This window comes from Molothrus ater, chromosome 11 (genome assembly GCF_012460135.2).
Source record: "Molothrus ater isolate BHLD 08-10-18 breed brown headed cowbird chromosome 11, BPBGC_Mater_1.1, whole genome shotgun sequence".
In the NCBI taxonomy this organism is placed as follows: Eukaryota; Metazoa; Chordata; class Aves; order Passeriformes; family Icteridae; genus Molothrus; species Molothrus ater.
The window spans coordinates 12,894,606-12,912,592 of NC_050488.2; the positions used below are offsets into that span (position 1 = coordinate 12,894,606).

General features: G+C 42.9%; 1 protein-coding gene across 2 annotated transcripts in view; it reads right to left on the reverse strand.

Annotated features, from left to right (window-relative positions):
• Window positions 1-1,236: 1,236 nt before the first annotated feature.
• The window catches only part of FHIT (fragile histidine triad diadenosine triphosphatase), a 518,625-nt gene continuing 501,874 nt past the window's right edge, over window positions 1,237-17,987 (reverse strand). For both annotated transcript variants that reach the window (XM_054516097.1, XM_036391301.2), the window contains 2 exons: window positions 8,930-9,033; window positions 1,237-1,574 (listed from right to left, as the gene is read on the reverse strand). In XM_054516097.1, coding sequence (XP_054372072.1) covers window positions 8,932-9,033 — 102 coding nt within the window. In that variant the 3' untranslated portion in view covers window positions 1,237-1,574; window positions 8,930-8,931. The remainder of the gene's footprint in view (window positions 1,575-8,929; window positions 9,034-17,987) is intronic.

Here is a 17,987-nt window from a genome sequence, read left to right on the forward strand (position 1 = left end):
GTCTGCTCACCTTACCTTCTCTGTTGCTTCTTGCTCCCTGACCTTCATTTCCTGTTTATTCAGCCCTTGCTCAGGGTCTAAAAAGTGCAGACTCCATCAAAATGGACTTTTCATTTACTCTGCACAGGAAAAGAAATAGTGTTACAATCTGTACAGTTTTTAAAAGGGCTAATGGAAGATACTGGGGGCCGGACTGGGTCATGGTAAAGTCTTTGAATCAAAGTGGTTTTCAGGGGCAATATTTAAATAGCATGACAGTAAAAACTGGAATCAAACATCAGTGATTTTGCTCCAGTATTTCTATTTAATTTTGACAAGCATAAAGACTTCAAGCCAATGGACTGCATGGCTCTGCAGTGGAGAGCAGAGAGAGCCTTGGTGAAAATGATGAGAACTCATCCATTGTGCATTTTCATACTGCTCAGGTCAGGCTGTAACCCTCCAGGACAGACTATCCTGGAGCAGCTGAATTTGTTCTGAGCATGATCACACTGTGCTGCCAGGCAGGGAAAGCTCTACCAGGCTCTGGTTTGGACCTGCTTGACCTCCTCAAGCCCTCAGGCAGGCTCTGCACCCATGGCCTCCCTCAGCATGACTCTTATTGAAAGAGGGCATTTTGTTTTTCATCCTGACTTTGTGGGACACAGAAAGCTTTGGTTTTTTTGCTTTCCTGCAGTTCCAGAGGAGGATTATGGGTGCTCTTTTCATGCACATCTTACAGACTCATTTCTTCTCTCTTCCATCTGTTGTTTGACTTCTTTTCCTGCATTATGTGTTAGCAATCAACAACTAACCCATGGTGGGTTTCTTCCTGTGCAGGGTTCTGAGCACAGCATTTCTTGCCCAGGGATTGCTCCACGTGGGAAGCTCCCACTCGTTGTTTGTGGCTGGGAGCAGCCATTCATGCCAGCCTAGCCCTAATGTGATTATTATCCCATGAGCAACTTCCCATATTAATTGTTTTACAGAAGTGTTTTGTGTCCCTTAAAACTCCAGAGGCCTTTTCATAATGCATTAAAAGAACAGAAAAAAGAAAGATCTCAGGAAGCTTAATATTTCTTATAGAACTCACCTGAAGAAAAAGCAGCTTTCCATGTTTATCTTGGCTAGTCTGTAACAAAGTCTTGGTTTGTATGAATTGCCACACTGCTAAAAGATCTAATTTTTCTATGATAAAATAGCCTCCATACAGTAACTGAATCAAAGAGCACAACATGGAGTAAACACTTTATAATGTACCTAAACACAGTAGCTACCTGATTTTCCTGGCACTTTATTTCTATTTAGGCCAAGGGACAATTTAAAAAGATTCATTCCCAAGTACACAATTCAGAAAAATATGAGTTACAATTCAGAGCAATATTTTGAACCAGTGCTGTTTAGTTGTCTTAGCTGGAATTCAACCTTGATGATATCCAAAGGTCCAATAAAATTTTTCATGGAAGAATCCCATATTTGTAGAACATAATAAAATTGTCAAGCTGCAGCTCCAGGGCCACTGAGAACTGGAGAATGAGGTTTTTCTTTCTGGGGACTTTCTGGTGTCATGGGACTTGTTCCAAACACTTTGTTACCTGAGAAGTATCAAACATAACAGATCATTACATATAATAGCAGCTTTGATCTTTGTTAGTAAGACAAAATGCGAGGCTGTTTATTACTAACGACTTAGGTGCTCATTAGTGTGTTCTGACAGGAGTCACTGACAGCAATAGGCAAAAGGAAATGTTCAGTGTTAAACCCCCACACAGCACATTGCAGCTCCTATTACAGCCCCAGCAACAGAGGAAGAAGAAAAGCCTTGCACACAACTATTTTAAAATTATTTACCAAAGCAAGAAAGAGATTTGTCCAATTTCTTATCTGCTTTTTCAATAAACCGCACTTGCAAATAATAGTAATGCCTGCCTTTCACATCGTGCTTTTCATTCCCAACTCACAAAGCACCCTTGGACAGAGGTCAGGATCATTTTACAAAAAACAAACATGAAGTGAGGCCACCTGTCTGATGTCCCTGAGTAAGGCAGCACAGTCCCCAGCTCTGCTGACCGCTCCTCATAGGAACAAAGGATTAGAAAGGGCATCTTGTGTCATCAAATCCAGTTTCTTACTCTTCAAATCTATTTTGCTGTAATAGCCTCATGCAAGACTCTTTGGGGCTCATGATCTCTTATATAAGCTCCTACAAATAATCTTTCAAGACTATCATCTCTTGTTTATCCTCCTCCATCCTGACCATGTGGTGGGACTCTGCCTAATGCCAAGGAATTACAAACCAGTGATTTGGGACCATCACCCAGAAAATGCCCCCAGCCTCACATGCTGGAGAATTAATGGGGCATTTCTTGCCATGTCTGCTCCAATTTTATACATCTCTTGGTGGTCCATCCTAGTAAAAGACCTGTAATAGGTGCCATGACAGATGTGAAGGTGTTCTTGAAGCAGAGAAATAGAAATGCTGAGAGCCTGAAGCTGTGGAAGCTGTTTGTGAAATCCCTGCACAAACTCTCGGCACAGGTGCTACTGCAGTGGTAGCTGGAGGCTTGCAGCATTCCCAGGTCCTGACACAAGTGGGGCACTTGAGTTTATCCCTGCAATTCCTCTGCTTTTGTGTAGAGACTGACATCCTGGCAAACAACAGAGCCTCAAGTACGCTCAGTCCAACATATTTCCAATATCCATCACCCCCTTCCCTTCTCAAATAACTGCTTACTGCAGGAGTTATTAATGCCTTTCCACCTACACAGCCTAGATACGACACTCACACAAAGGCAGTGCTGAAGCTCTGAGGTCATGTAGAGCTGCTGGTTCCAATGTCTCTCTGGGCAGTTCTATTATGCAGCAGCTACAGCAACGGGATACCACCATACAAACCTTTGCTTATAATTGAGCACGAAATAGGCTTTTGGCTTGGTATCTTCAGTTTTGTACCTTCACTTCAGAACATGTTTAGAGCTGGCTTCAATACTGGGGAAATTATCTCAGCTTATTAAGCACAGAGCTGTTACCCAAGTGTTAGATGAGGGCACGGCCCCCGAACTCGCTCCCGGGCTGCGCGCGAGGCTCGGCTCTTGCCGCTGTTGTGGCTGCAATTCCCCAGCCACCCACTCCTTTGTTTGATTGTCTCTCTCACTGAAACATATGTTTCCCATTCCCACGGCATTTCGAGCAACAGTTTCCATTGTGAGCCCCTCGTGAGTGACAGTTCGATGGCAGCCTGTGAATCACTTGGCACGGATTTTGTGAATCTGCTTCGAGGAGGGTCTGGCTGCTCGGGAGGAGCATCCTCTGGCAGCTTTGGGGGCAAGAGATTTGCACCATTTTAGCACAGGTTTGGGTGTAAAAATACCCGGTCACAGTTGATATCATCCTTATTTGAAGCTCAGCATTGTCCTGCACCTCAGCTCTTTCACCCCAGGTCCTCAATCAAATGTCCACCACTTATGCTCAGCTTCCCCCATTTTCCTCTCGGACAATGAGACACACCAAGCCAAGGATGAATCAAGAACTGATCCCACTGACAATATATGATTTTGACAGGCAGCCCAGGTAGGCATTCAGGCTGCTGGATGTGCAGGTTAAGAGAACATTTGGCTGTCAGCTTTCTTCACCAACAGAAACACATTTGCTGCTTTGCATTTCTGCTGTAAAATCGTGTCTGTGTCCCTGGCCCTGATGTTTCTACTGTAGCCATAATTACAGGATCCAAGCAGTGCTGTATGGAATTCATGTACTGGACAGCTGAATTAAATGGCCACCTATAGGGAAATTAAATACCTTTGTATAATAATGTATAACTTTCAGGACAGTGCTACTTTCAGCCTCAAAACAGAGCCCTGGAATGGGTGTGAGGAGGACATCATTGCCTCCCACAAGAGGATGACATTTCATTTATAACTCCAGCTAGCTCTCCTGTAGCTCTGTTTTCATAAGAAATAATCACATGCTTCAACCAGAAAAATAATCAACCTCAACACTGAGGCTGCTGTGCATTAGCAGAGCACATTTATTTGGGGAAGCCTTTTGCCCTGAGCTTTCCAGTCTGGGTGTCACTGCTGTGCAGTCACTGCACCACTTCTGGCTGTTTACACCTTGAAGAGGTAATGTAATTCCTGTGTAAACCTCCTCCCTGCTGCAGAGTTGGAGAGTCTGGATATTTTACACTTAAAAATTACCAGCAAGGGCAGATTATGTTTGTTGGATTGGTGTTGATAATTAATTTTCCTTGCATCCCATTGAAATGACAAAAACATTACTTTATATGTACTTACTGCAGAAAAAAAGAGAGTTTTGGGTGGAAAAGCACAGACCCTATGATCTGATCCATCTTCTCTTTGCTATTTCCAACTACTTAAAGCATAATGTCACACTGAAATGCACACTTGGAGTGCTGCATTCTCTTCTGACAGATTTTTATGATATTTTTCAAGGTGACCTTCATAAAATGTGTTTCTTTTGAAGCTTGTACTTCATTCCCAGGTCATAATAGTTTCACACAGGCAAGCAAACTGCCAGCTCCTGCTTTCTAATTAATGCTTCTTGGAGGCTTCTGAGTGGGGGATATAATTAATAGCACTTAAGTCTGGAGTGCAGAGAAATCTATAGCAGATTACTGGGATGTGTATTTACTCCAGGATTACACACAAATAGCTCCCAGACCATGCCCTCTGGGAATTGCCCAGCCCAGGCACCACCTGGCTCTAACTCCAGTGTAAGCACTCAGAAGGTTGCTCAGCTTTATCAAGTGAGGCTCTGAAAATACTGAGGGTTTCTGCTTGCTGCACCCTTGTCCCTGCTCCCATGTCCCATGGCCCAGCCTGCTGTGCTCCTCAAAGCTGCCCAGTGACTCTGCTTTGCCAACAGGCAGCACCAAGTGCAGAAAACACCTCTGGCCATGCCTGTGGTGCCCAGCCAGGGGTCAGCCTGTCCTCACTGCATCCCAGATTCACCCTGTGGATCACAGACACAGCCATTTCTTTGGGGGTTTATGCAGTTTAAAGTACCAGAAATGATAGGAGGGTTTTTCTTACAGTAAAACAAGCAAAGATGGGTGTTGCAAGTCATTTTGTATACTTGCCTAAATTTAAGGAAAGTGATGGGATTGCTCTGGTGTTCACTCTCATGCATGCAGCATGGATTGTCACACTCCAGAGGTGCTGGAGCAAAATCAGATGCAAGTCAAATTGCCAGTTTAAATTCCCCCCTGGCCAGCTGCTGCTATCAGGGGTAATTTCCCTGCTGAAGGCAATAGAACAGCATTTTTTCACACATGCAGAATCTTGGTGCAGAACAGGCAGCTGTGAGGCAGGATGAATGCTCTCAAAGAATGAGTGGGGGGAAAAAGGAATAAAATTTATACATTTTAGAAAAGCTGGAAAGACTATATTATCCAGAAACGTTGCCAGACTGGGGACAAGGGGGAGAATTGACACCAGAAATCCTGCAAGACTGTGCAGGACACGTTATTTGAAGGGATTTCTTCAAGAATTTGGCATGTTGCAGGACACAAAATATTCAGGTGGTTAAGCAATTAAAAGCTATTGAATATTTGTAACTCCAAGCACTTGGCAACAGAATATCACTGTCAACTTCTTTATGCAAAGGGACATTTTGACATTGTACTTAAGACTGACTACTTTTCTAATGGCATAAAAGTATTACTTCAGTTATGCACAAAATAGGAAAACTACTGAAACTTGTGCAGCCTGGTTCTTTCTTCAGAAATAACAACACAGAGTGAAGCTGCCTTTGAAGAGAAACATTTTTCACATACTATCTGAAGGTTAAAGTCTTTTAATCTTTAGCCTTTTTGCTGGCATGTGCAATTTAAAATGCTCAAAACAGACTATCAAAACACCCAGCTATACATAGCCAGAAAATTCAAGAGGCACATCTGAAAATAGGCTTGGAAATTAGGGTGCTGCATCAAATCCTGCTCTTTGAGTAGGGGCCTTTTCCCTGTGCATCCACCTCAAAAAGCAACCAAGTTATCAAACACAGCTGACCAGAGGACAGCCAACACAGAATGAGAAACAGCTCCCAAAGAGGCTGTAAAAAAGTAAAATCCTGGTGCTACTAACAACAGAGTGACTAACTGGGGAAATTCTATATTAAATATCCTCCCCTAGAAAGTTTTTCTTTCCTTTTCTTTCTCTCTTCCAGAGTCACATGAAGTTCTCCTGAGCTTTAGCTGTGCAGACACAGTTCTGTGAGCAGAAAGAACAAGTCCTTCTAATGAGGTGGGATACAGTGGCATGGGGACACCCGGGGGAAGAGCAGAAACACATGCAAAGCACAAATTCCTTCACTGATATTGCACACAGAGATAAAATATTTAAAGATAAGCATTTTCTCAAGGGTGGAACTTAGCAAGGCTAAATGTGTTCGTTTCCTTAAGCAAGTGGGTGGATATTTTGGGTCATCTGGGGACTGATGTAGAAGCACTTAACTGTAGTTAGGCAGCCAAGAGGGAACAGCACCAGCATGTAGGGAGAGAACTAAGAGCTGCTTGCCTTATTCAAGTATTTATTAGGAAAAAGGTACATGCAAGTCCTTCTTGATTAGATAGTCTCTAAATACATTTAAAAGGTGCTACTGGACCTTGTCCACTCATACAGGAGTTGTGGCAGGTGGAGAAGGGCTTGTGATAAATGTGAGAGTAGCTGGAAAAGCCCTAAACACAGCTCAGTCTGCCCAGGCTAAGCTAGCCAAGCTGGGCTTCTTTAAACAAAACAATGAAGTACAAAAATAATGCATGAAGCCTTAAAAATTGCTATTAATTGGCTGCAGAACACCCACATTCAGCTCTTTCTGACTTTCCCTATGCTGCACGAAAAAACCTCAAGTCAAGTGTCATTCAGGTAAACCCACAAATGGCAAAATAAATCCTTTGTAGGTGAAATGCAAAAATAGCTTCAAAGAAGGATGCATATAACCTTGTTAATTTGCCAAAAGTTTTCAATCTTCATGGCTTTAGAAGCAAGGTTAGGAGAGAAGACAAAGGCTGAGAAATGCAGAATGCATAGATACACCTTTATCTCAGGTTCAGAGCCTTAAGCTTCAGAAGCAAAATAATGTTGGGGAGAAGAGATTGACAGTGATGCCTGATGTTGGGAATCAAGGGCTGGAAGGACTAGGCACTCTCATGATAATGATGCCAGGAAGATTTAATTTACCAGTTTGTTCTAGGAAAGGTAATGACCTTAATATCACGGGAAACGTAGCAAGAGGTCATCCATGCAGACACACACTGACTCATTTTCATAATAAATGGAAATAGATGTCCAGCCACACCAATTTGCTTGCAGGAAAGGATTTATATCATCTGTCCAGCTTGTGTTTAATATCAGAAGAGATAAAGAACATTTTATTGATATGTGGGGATTTAATTCCAACTCCTTTGAGAATCTCTAGGAAAAAATGCATTTCCAATTTATTTCTGAGGAGACCAAAAAAAAATCCCCCCAAAACCTACCAAATCAATAAAGGGAAACAATATCACACTGGAATAGGGATGTGCCATTTTCCCCTAAGTACTATTCATTGGTTGCTGGGCCACAGATGAAGCACCACATAATGCCTCTGTTAGAGAAGAGTGCTTACACATGCATTACCAAGGATATGCTCTTCCTGCCTGAGTAATTCACATTTCAGCAGCATATTTCTGAGAAGGTGAAAAGTGGGTATCTAAATGCAACTCCAGCAGCCGCTGCAGAAATGTGACTGTGTAGGCCAAACCCTGCTGCTCCAAACCCTGGAGGTCCCAGCTGCTGGGGAGGAATTTCCTTCCCAGATGGGAATAAATGTGTTCCATGGCTTTTTCTGTGCACCCACAGAAGGGCGGGCACAGCTACTTTGGCTGGAGAAGACAAGAGCATGGTCACGATGCAAGAAAAAAAAAATGGAAGGGGAAATCTGCTGAACTCCAAATGGAGTCATCCAAAATGCCATCCAAATAGCATTTGAATTTGCCATTTGCATGGCACAGGAGATGAGAGCTGCCACCTAAGTGTGCCACCCATACAGTGTGTGGTTTAGCTCAAGATTTCTCAAGCCAGGCTGCAAGCAGTGAGTCACAGAGAGAGAGGAGAGTTATTTCTGGGATTTTGGTTCTACAGAGGGAAAACATGAAACAGCCAGAAATGACAGAGAAGTGAGAGTGCTGGATGATGGCAAACAGCATAGGGGAGCAGGGGAGAGGGAGATTTGGCATCCTTGCTGCAGTATTACCCCCCAGCCTAACTCACATTGATCTCTGGAGGCCAGCTCATTTCTGCTGGAAGAATCTGGCTCCTGGGACTCCAGGTACAAAATGAAAAACTCTCAATTTCTAGAGCACCAATGTTAGTGTTTGCCAAGTGTTTTCTCTTTTCTATTCCTCCCTGCAAATCTTTCTTTTAAGGTCAGTGAAAATTTAGCAGAACAGGCAGTTTTGCAGCAGGCTTAGTTTTGGAAGTTGAATGATCAAATAATTTAATACTTGACAGGTGAGGTTAGAATTTATGCCCACTATAGTCTGAATTCTGATGCAATGTATAGGTGCATATGCATATGTGGTTGTACACAGACACACCAGTTCTAGCTCTGTGTAGAGGTACCAGGGCTGTTTTCTGTCCTAAAAACAGTGGGAGGATATGTTAGGACAAAGACTCCTCTTCAGTAAATGCTGATGATTCTAATTTCTGGATACACCATTATTTTTGCTGTCTGGAAGCAAAATGCTCTAGGACGGGTGCTGATTTGTTCAAGAAGGAGCATGTCATTTCAGCCACTGTTGGAGTGCTGTGACCTTTCGGAAACAACACAAAACTAAGAGCTTTGTTTTCTTTTGTTTCATTCTAGATATTTGCCCTGTTGTCTTCAAGAAGCCTCTGGAGACTTGAGCAAAGGCTTGGGTGCTTCAGGAATAAGTCAATGGTCAGATCATTACCTCTAATTTTCCTGGAAATACTTCTTCAGAATTTCTGCTTCAGCTGCCATTTCTTCTTCTGTCCTCCACTTGTCAGGGGAATCATCTTTGTCGTGGCGCTGCAGCTTTTTGAGGGAGAAAAGAAAAAGTCAGTTTATTATTTTTTCAGTTTTAATGTCAAATTTAGGGCAATCAATCAAACTATTCCATGTGCCTTCAGGATGGATGGACCTGGTGATGAAGAGAGGAAGGGTGAAGGTTGCTGGTTTAGAGTGGTGACAGTGGCTGCATTTACAAGGACAGCACCAGGGTGAGTGACAGGCAGGGACAGGCTCAGCTCGGTGGGCTGATGCTCAGACACTTTGTTGGTAATTGATGCAAAGCTGGCAGATAAACCAACAGGAGAACACTCAGGTCTTTTGAAGCACCCACCCCACCAGAGGAGTGAGCTGGACACCTTGTCACTATTTCCTGTGAATTTTTCTCTCTGTCTTTTCCTCTGCCCACCTTTCCTATCAAAGACCTATTGTGATAAGGCCCTGTTGCAACTGCTTCCCACCAGCAGTTTATATTAATATTTTTTTCATTCGTTCTCTGCATACATCTCAATCCTTCCCTGCCATTGCTGAAAGCAAGACACATCTCTGGTCTAGAAACAAAACCTGTTATTTTAAGCATGATTATATTTAATTGATTTCTTGGGGGAAAGAAAAGTATAAGAAACATAATTTTTGTGTCCAACTGGCACACTATGCCCACAACCAAATGCAGTAACTGTTACATGATATTGTCCCAGACATGATAATTTCTTCCTTTGCCACTCAAGAAGAAGGGAGCAGCTGACAGCTTTGCTGCTTTCCTGAAGAGGGGAGCTCCACATTAGGGTAAATACTGGCACTTGAGTGACAATTTGTGCACATGTCCCTTCAAAGAACGCCTGACACTTGTCAAGTGAAGGCAGCATTTACACCAGACAGCAGAAACATTTACTTAACAGATCAAGTGTTGAGATTCCAGTGGTTCTTGAGGTTTAGAGCACAGCACAGACTGCATTAACAGCACCAGTGCTTCTAAGGAACTTCATAATACCAACTTCCTGTTAATGTCGCAAAAAAAAATTTGAAAACTAATGAATTTACACCTCTTATTGCAGGAAAAATTATAATATAGAAGATGAAGTGGTGAGAAAACAAAGATGAAGCCATCATGAACCTTCAAGCAAAGTGCATTACTGGATATGGAATGTTAGGATTGTTAGCACACCTCCAACTCACAAATACTTTTATTTATGTTATGTTTCTCCTACTCTGAATTTTGCTGCCAGCTAGAGTCCCATGTAGCTTTACACTCTGCAGCACAGATTTCCCCCTGCTCAGCAGATGAAGCTGCATTAGAAAACCATTTCCTTTCATGCCAATACAATGACAATGCAGTAGCTGTAGGCAAATTAAAGTGTATTACTGTTCGACTCAGAGAAGACTAATCTTCATTGTTACATTAGTACTAAGTATGTTATAAATCAATCTTGTAATGATGCCACAGAATGAGAAAGATTTAAAAGGCAGGGACTGGTGTGGTGTACACACTGTCAGCACATGCCCTGGGTCCACAGCTCTGCTGTCACCCTCTGCTCACACCCACAGGGTGTGGAGGCACCACAGCTGACCTGCCATGAGTTATTGGAAAGAGTTTCCATCACCCTGTGCTTTCTATGGACTGGGAATGCTCACACCTCACAGGAGAATGCACCAGGACAAGGCAAGGGGTGGTAAATCCGACTGAGGTGTGAGCTGTTCTCTGAAAAAAAGCAGAGTTTTGCTCATTCAAACTAATGCTGGTAGGATGTGCAGCAGGCAAAGGCTGGAAGGCAAGGAGAGCTGCCCCTGCTCCTCAAGGTCTCCTTGTTTAACCCAGAATTGCTTTTAGTGACATGATTTGGCTGCTGCTCTCCCTTCTCTCTCATTTCTGCACACTCCAGGTGAGGCTGGCTCCATGTGGACACTGGTGCAGTGGGGGTGGGACTGGTAGGTGGTGATTTTTTTTTTCCTCTTAAAAAAACCTGGAGTGAGTTGTAATAAGGAGGGTTAACCTGCAATGGCTGTTGTTGTTGTCTAAATTAAAACTGTGCAGTTACAGACCACAGTGACTTCTTGAAGCTGGCAAAGGTGAGGGTTTCTTCTGCTACATAACTGCTAACCTTTAAAAATAATCAATCTTTGAGGTTCAAACAGATGTATGGAGAGCAGCAATGAATCCTGAAACTTGCCTGGAAGCCCAGCAGCCCTGGCTGCCATGCACAGCCCCCAGGACACAGAGCAGCCCAGCCAAAATACTACAGAGACTGTCTTAATCTCTCTTAATTAAAACAAACAAAAACATTTTACATAAAGTACAAATTTACATAAAGTAAGATTTTACATAAAGTAAAAAAAAAAGTAAAAAGCAGCTTTAGCTTTAGCTTACAGAGGTCCTCATGGGGAGAACTGAAATGTGGCTGAAAAGTTGTAAAGCTGCTTTCAGGAGAGGAGAACATAGACATTTCAGTAATGAATTGTACTGATTCAGAATTCAGGTGGGGAACAAACATAACAGTTGAAACTTGTTTCTTAGGGACTTCTGTGCCTCAGAGTGTGCTCATGTTGACACATACACGCAAGTCCCAGCTGTGAATCTTTGCAAACATCTGACTTGTATTGAAAGTTTGGATTAAGCTGAGGAAGCAACACTCTCTTGCACCTCGAGAACACTCCAAGGTTCTGTTCAACCTAAAGGGCAAAACAGTGCCTCTATTTGCCAGATAACTATTCATAAAAATAGTGATTTATCCATCTTGCCTACCCCTGTCAGAGTACAAGCTGGATAAGCTGAGCAGACATCCTTAATCAGACATATCCAAACACAGACTAGCTTGAAGTTTGTGCTACTTTCTGTACAACAGTTCTACTTCTGCAAACTCAGAGCACACCAAGGCAAGGTGAGCCTATAAAACCTTTTCTGTAGGGCTCCAAATTAGTTACCATTTCAAAGCAGCTGATATTTGGCCTGTTTTCATAAGAGAAAGGTGATGCAAAAGCATTGCACCAGGTGGACAAAATGTTTTAGTGCAAAACTCCAAAAGCCCCAAATTCTCTGAAACCAAACCTGTTTGTAGGCATTTTACAGGAGTGTCTCTGAACCCTGAGCATCAACAGGAAGGTGAGCAACGCCCTCAGCAGAGCTTGGATAACTCCAAAAGGAGGGAACAGGATGAGAGAGCACGAGCAGCTCTTTTAGACAATCTCTATTATGCTAAATTTTACTTTTAATCTTCTGAACAAGCACTGGCACATACATTAGTCAGGTCTCTAATCACAGCTGCCCAGCAAATTACACACTGGATCTGCTCAACATTCCTCAAGCACCAAGGCTTGTGTTTATAACTCCAAACACCTTCTTGCCTTGCAGTACAAATAAATGCACTATTTCTAAGATATGCCCTTCTTCAAGCAGATCATTACTGATGTCTGACTTCTTGGGCTTCCTGATAAATTATCCTCTTCTTTCACCTCAAGCAGAAAATGCTCTTCCACTGATAATCTATGACTGTCAGTCTTGATTACATGTAAACAGTGCAGCTCTTTGAATATTTCTGCTTGTGAAAAGTGTTCATTTTCTCCCTCATGTCTCCCAGTGTGAGATGCTGGCAGACCTGACAGCTGTGCTTTATGTTATTTTATTAAAGTTGCTAGTGCTGCAGAATGGGCTATGTTTTTATCACTGCAATTCTTAAGGGAAACACAATATTGTTTTATAGCACATTCACATTGGGGGACCTCTCCTTCTTGCCCTTTGTGGAGGGGCCCAGAATTCTCAGCAGAGCAGACTATAGGGGACCTGGGTCTATGACTGGCTGTTGCTTGAAGTGATATGTATATTTTTTTTTTCTACTTATGCCATAACACCATCAGCAAAGCAACCTGTGTAAATACAGAGCACTAGCCAAAATTATTGGGAAAAAGCTTTTATGGTAGTTAGAACTATTCTCACTCCCCATGAATATTTATAGTTGATAGTTAAGAGTTTATAACCTCCAATGCATTTAACTAAAAGAAAAATTATAGTGATGGAGAGTAATTACACAAAACTGCAGCAACATAACAAAGCTCAGCTGCTTCAGCAATTATAAAATATAGTATTATCAAAACCAGTAGCTACAAAAAATAAAAAGAATGAATTTTTGCCAGTGGCTTGAATCAGAGATCAGGCATTACCCAGCTGCTGGTGTTCATTATTACCAACACACCTTGGGATATCCAGGCATCTTTTCCATAGTCAAATCACACTGTGGTGAAATATTCAGAGTGATATCTCAACATCAGATTAACACATGAACCATGAGGAGGCTGAAAATCTAATTTCTTCTCACCAGTAGCAACCATTTCCAGAGGCTGGAGACAAACTTTATCCCAGGGCTGCTGCTACACCTTGCTTCCCCCAGCTCCCTCAAGGCAGCAGAGCTGTGTGACCAAAACACTGCAGAGCACACCCCTGCTCCTCTTCTGGCACTGCAGCTGTGGGGAACCTCCACCTCATGGGGGAAAACTCCTTTGGTGATAGTGGGACGGTCCTGGTGATGGCTTCCAGCCATCTAAGCCTCCTCTGCTACTGCTTTTACAACTTAACTCCTGAATTGTTTCCTTTACCCCGCTCTCCCTGGTCTTGACCTCTTTGCTCTTTTCCCCCAGTGCTTTCTTTCCTTTCACTTCTCTTTGTATTTCACTTACAAGCTCAGAGTAAGACTTCATTTCCACCCCACTGCACAATGTGATTAAATGCAGCATTTACTGCTATTATCTGCACCTCCTGCTATGCTCCAGCCTTTCCTCACTCTCTGCTGCCTTGCTGAAAGGAGTGGGAGCTTTTTGGTAGGTGCCCTCCTCTGCCAGTCTGAGCCTCCTGCCTCCATCCCATTTGCCTTCAGCTGTGCCTCAAGTCCTGACTTGACTTGCAATGTAAAATGAAAGAATAATGGATGAAACACAGCAGTTTCACAAAGCAGCTTCTCAGGGATGCTGGAATCACATGCCCTTACACATCCTGTTCCACCTACCTGGGAAAAATCATGGTGGGGAATCATTGCAGCAGCTCCCAGCCCTGGGCTTGTCTCCCAGCTGAGATCACCCCAGTTCTGCTCAGAGCCCAGGAAAGGCAAGAACAAGGCAGAGACCAAGCCCAGCAGGCTCCCCCTTGAGCACACACAGCACCCAGCAGACTCTGTGTTGATGCAGTGCTGTGGGATCAGGACCCCTTTCCAAGCCCCTTTCCCACTGCTCCCCCTCCCAGCCTCAGCAGCTCAGGCAGTTCAGAGCTTTCCACATCTCTGGGCCCATCTCCATATTTAATTACAGCTACAAAACTGCTGTAATTTAATTGCTCTAATTTACAGTGAACACTGCAGAAAAAACCCACATCCTATAATTTTCTCATCTGCTGACTTTGCTTATGATTCTATATCATACAGATATCTGTGTTTGCATGAATCAGAAATCCCTGATTTTGGGGTGGGTTTTACATGCTGCATTAAATCTGAATTATTTAAGGAGATGGGAAAAAAGCCTAAATTATCTGCATTTTATAGGAGACAATTTTTAAAGTATCTACTGGAAAATCCTTCTCCAATTTTTTTACTGCTTCTGCATGAAATATGCTGCTACCTCACAGCTGCTGATATTGCTGCAAAGCACATATTCCATTGGAAACCTCAGTTTATCAAAAGTGTGTTTTAGAGAGTGGTGGTTCTTTACCCTCCTGTTGACTCTTTGTCCTAGTGACTGCAAATATTTTTCCAGTTTTATTGTTGTGCTTTGAGGAAAGACTTGAACCCCACACTTTACATATGAATAACTGCACCCTATTTAGCACTTAGATGAAGAGAATTTTGTGGAAACACATAAAGGTTAAGTAAAACCCTTAAGCATACATGTTTAAGTGCTTTGCTAAAATAAACTCTGCAAACCACCGTTTCTAACAATTCTGATAAAAAAAGACTAAATATGAAAGGAATCTTAAGAAATTTGCTTTTGAAAATATAAAAGACAAGCAAGCCACAAGCAGAACGACAGTTGCAGGTTTACCATCAGTGAAATATGTAGATTGCACTCTGAAGAGCTCAGATCTTGACAGACTTCCAGTTTGGCTCCAACTGAGATAAAATTCTTGGAAAGTGAGCACATTATAAAGAAGATACCTGAAGGAATATCCACTGGGGTAAGAAGACTTGCCAAAGACTTGGGGAACTGCTATTTACAACCTGGTTTGAATCCAGGCAAGAATCTATAGAAGTGTTTAGATACATTTTCACCATGCCCATTATTCTCCTAATTAGCAGATAATGTTACAAACACCTCTGTAGTCTTCCTCACCTGGGAAGAGAAGGTGGATTTTTGTGGGGAGCTTCCTAATGGCCTTGGCTACAGAGGGCTGCCTACACATGAGAAATGTGTCACACAGAGACCTGGCTAAGAAATGGCAATGTCATCAGTGTGATAATGTTGGAAGAAACCTTATCCTGCGTGCACAGCCTGTCATGCAACATTACTCATTTGGAAAAAGGCTATTTTTAATCAAGGAAAAGCACTTTAATCAAGGGTAGAGTCAGTGATTCAAAAATTTCATGCAGGTGCATGCATTACTTGACTGAAAGCCTCTTCCCAAGAGGTCAGAGCTGCAGAGAGATGTGCATGTCCCACTCCAAAAGCAGAGATAACCTCGAGGTGCCTGAATCAGGGTGATGTATTCTGGCTCCTGCTGCAGTGAATTTCAAAGTCACTACTTCCCTCAGTAATCTTCTTAACTTTAGACAAATATTTGCCGTACTCTCAATAAGATTCACGACATGCCAAGGAAAACACATGTGTGTTAAGGAGGTTGATTTGGTTTATTTGCTTTCTTTGTCTTTTTCTGACAGCACAAAGGATATCAGCTGCAGGTGCTGTGGCATTGGCACAGAGCCAGTTCACCACCAAGGGGAATGGGAGCATGCCCTCCTCTCCAGGGGGGAGTTCCACCTCTCTCGCCACATCTCTGGGATGTGCAGGAAGAGCCCATGGTGGACAGCGTGTATTTCTTCTTCTCTGGGGAATTTGCTTATTGCTATTAAAAAAATTCCTCACCCCTGCACCACTTTGTGAAATGAAGATGAAAACATTCCATCAGTGTGCTCTGGAGTAACTCATACTCTGAGTCACTCCCTCCACTGGCTGTAGGAGGATTTCAAGGAGACTTCAGGGTCTGAAATGACACTGTGGTGAACCACAGGGGCTTCACAGCCTGATTGTGTGTGTGCTTCTCAGGGGACTCCTCACTCACCAACAGACCTTCCCAGGATGATCCTGCCTGCTCTGCTTTCCCAGGGCTCAGGATCACAACGCTCCTGGATAAAGCTACATCCCCAGGGCAGCCTTTTCCCCCAGGCACCCCTCAAGTACTTCTCTGGCTTTCAGCCTTGCAAGGCTACTTCACCACCTAGATTGCCTCCCTGGGATTTAGGCAGCCAATACCCTCTAGTAAGTAGGTAGTAAAATAGGTTGAAGAGTAAATTGCTCTCATTTAACATTCACTCAAAAAAATATGGCTGCATTTATTATGCAGCATATTGTTTTATATACTGTTTTGTTATAATAAGTCATGTTTAAAATGTCATGACATTTAAATCAACAGCAGTAAGAGGGAAATGCTGAAAAAGAGCAAGGTGATCAAAAAGAATCTGGAAAATCCTGATGAGTCATTATGGGCCAAACACTCTCATTACAGTAAAAACAGTCACAAAAGAGCTTGAAACACACCTGTGAGAAACCCACTGTAGAGAAACCCTCCCTGCCCAGGCCTCTGTGTCCTTGTGATGTCCCCAGCTCTGTCACAGTGGGTGGTGGCAGCTGCCTGTGGCCAAGGGATTTGGGCACCTGCTGCCAAGTTCTCCTGGTGCTCTGCATCCCCTTGCAGGTTCATCCTTTCTCTGTGCTGCCCTGTGCCCCTGAGCCCCTGCAGCACTCTGGAAATCTCTTGGATTTCCACACACCTTGGACCTTGTTAATGCCACTTGGCTCAGTGAGAGCTGGGCTTCAATGCCCTGTCACATAAATGAACTTTACAATTTAATATAAAAAACTACTTTAATGTGGCTTCATAGCCTTTGAGGAGGCACAGAGCCTACCACATCTACTACTGATGAGCCACATGCACAATGGCAGATTTTCACCAGAAGGACTTTTAATGTTAAAAAAGAAGAGTGTGGATCAAAGGAGCTACTCTGCTCCTACAGATTCACTGCTCCTCTTTTCCATCAGGTCTGGGCTCATATGCCAGCATCCCTCCCTGCTGCCTTCAGGCTCCCTCACCCCCCTCCAAGGGAAAAAACAACAACAACAACAACTTCAACAACAAAACAGATGGCAATGCAACGAAACATTAAACTTGAGCCCAATACCTGAGCTGTACCATGAATATTTCACTGAGGCATGGGGTAGAAAAGACAACAAAATGACCTTTTCTACCATCTTAAGGGATATCTGACCTTGTAATTGCTATAGACACATTGAAGAAACAAGAGAGAGGCAAAGACTATTTGAAAGAAGTTGTGTATATTTTTAAAAACTACTGTCTCAATGTTCCCATTACATCCTGCCAATATGAATGACATTTACTTTTGCTCTGAGAAATGAAAGAAACTCTAAAATACAGACTGCATTAAGAATCTATTGATATTCCACTGACCTAGTGGGATAAGAACCAAACAAATTTTATCAAGGGCTAATGCTCCTGAGTCTGTGAATTCATTTCTTAAAGGGAAGAAAATCTTCAATACCTAGAACAGTTTTTAGACCCAGTGGAGGCTCCCATGTCTCAATAACCCAGTGGCAGTGGATAGTACCAGACCCATATATGGGAGCAGAATTGGAGATTTCAGATGGCCAATCCCCTCTTCCAGTTTATCCAGCCCATTAATATTGCTGTAAAACTTATGCAGGAAGTTGTCCTATTAAGGGGCATCACAGGAGGTTTTGCCCATGTAATTTTTTCCCTATTGTACAAACGTCACAAA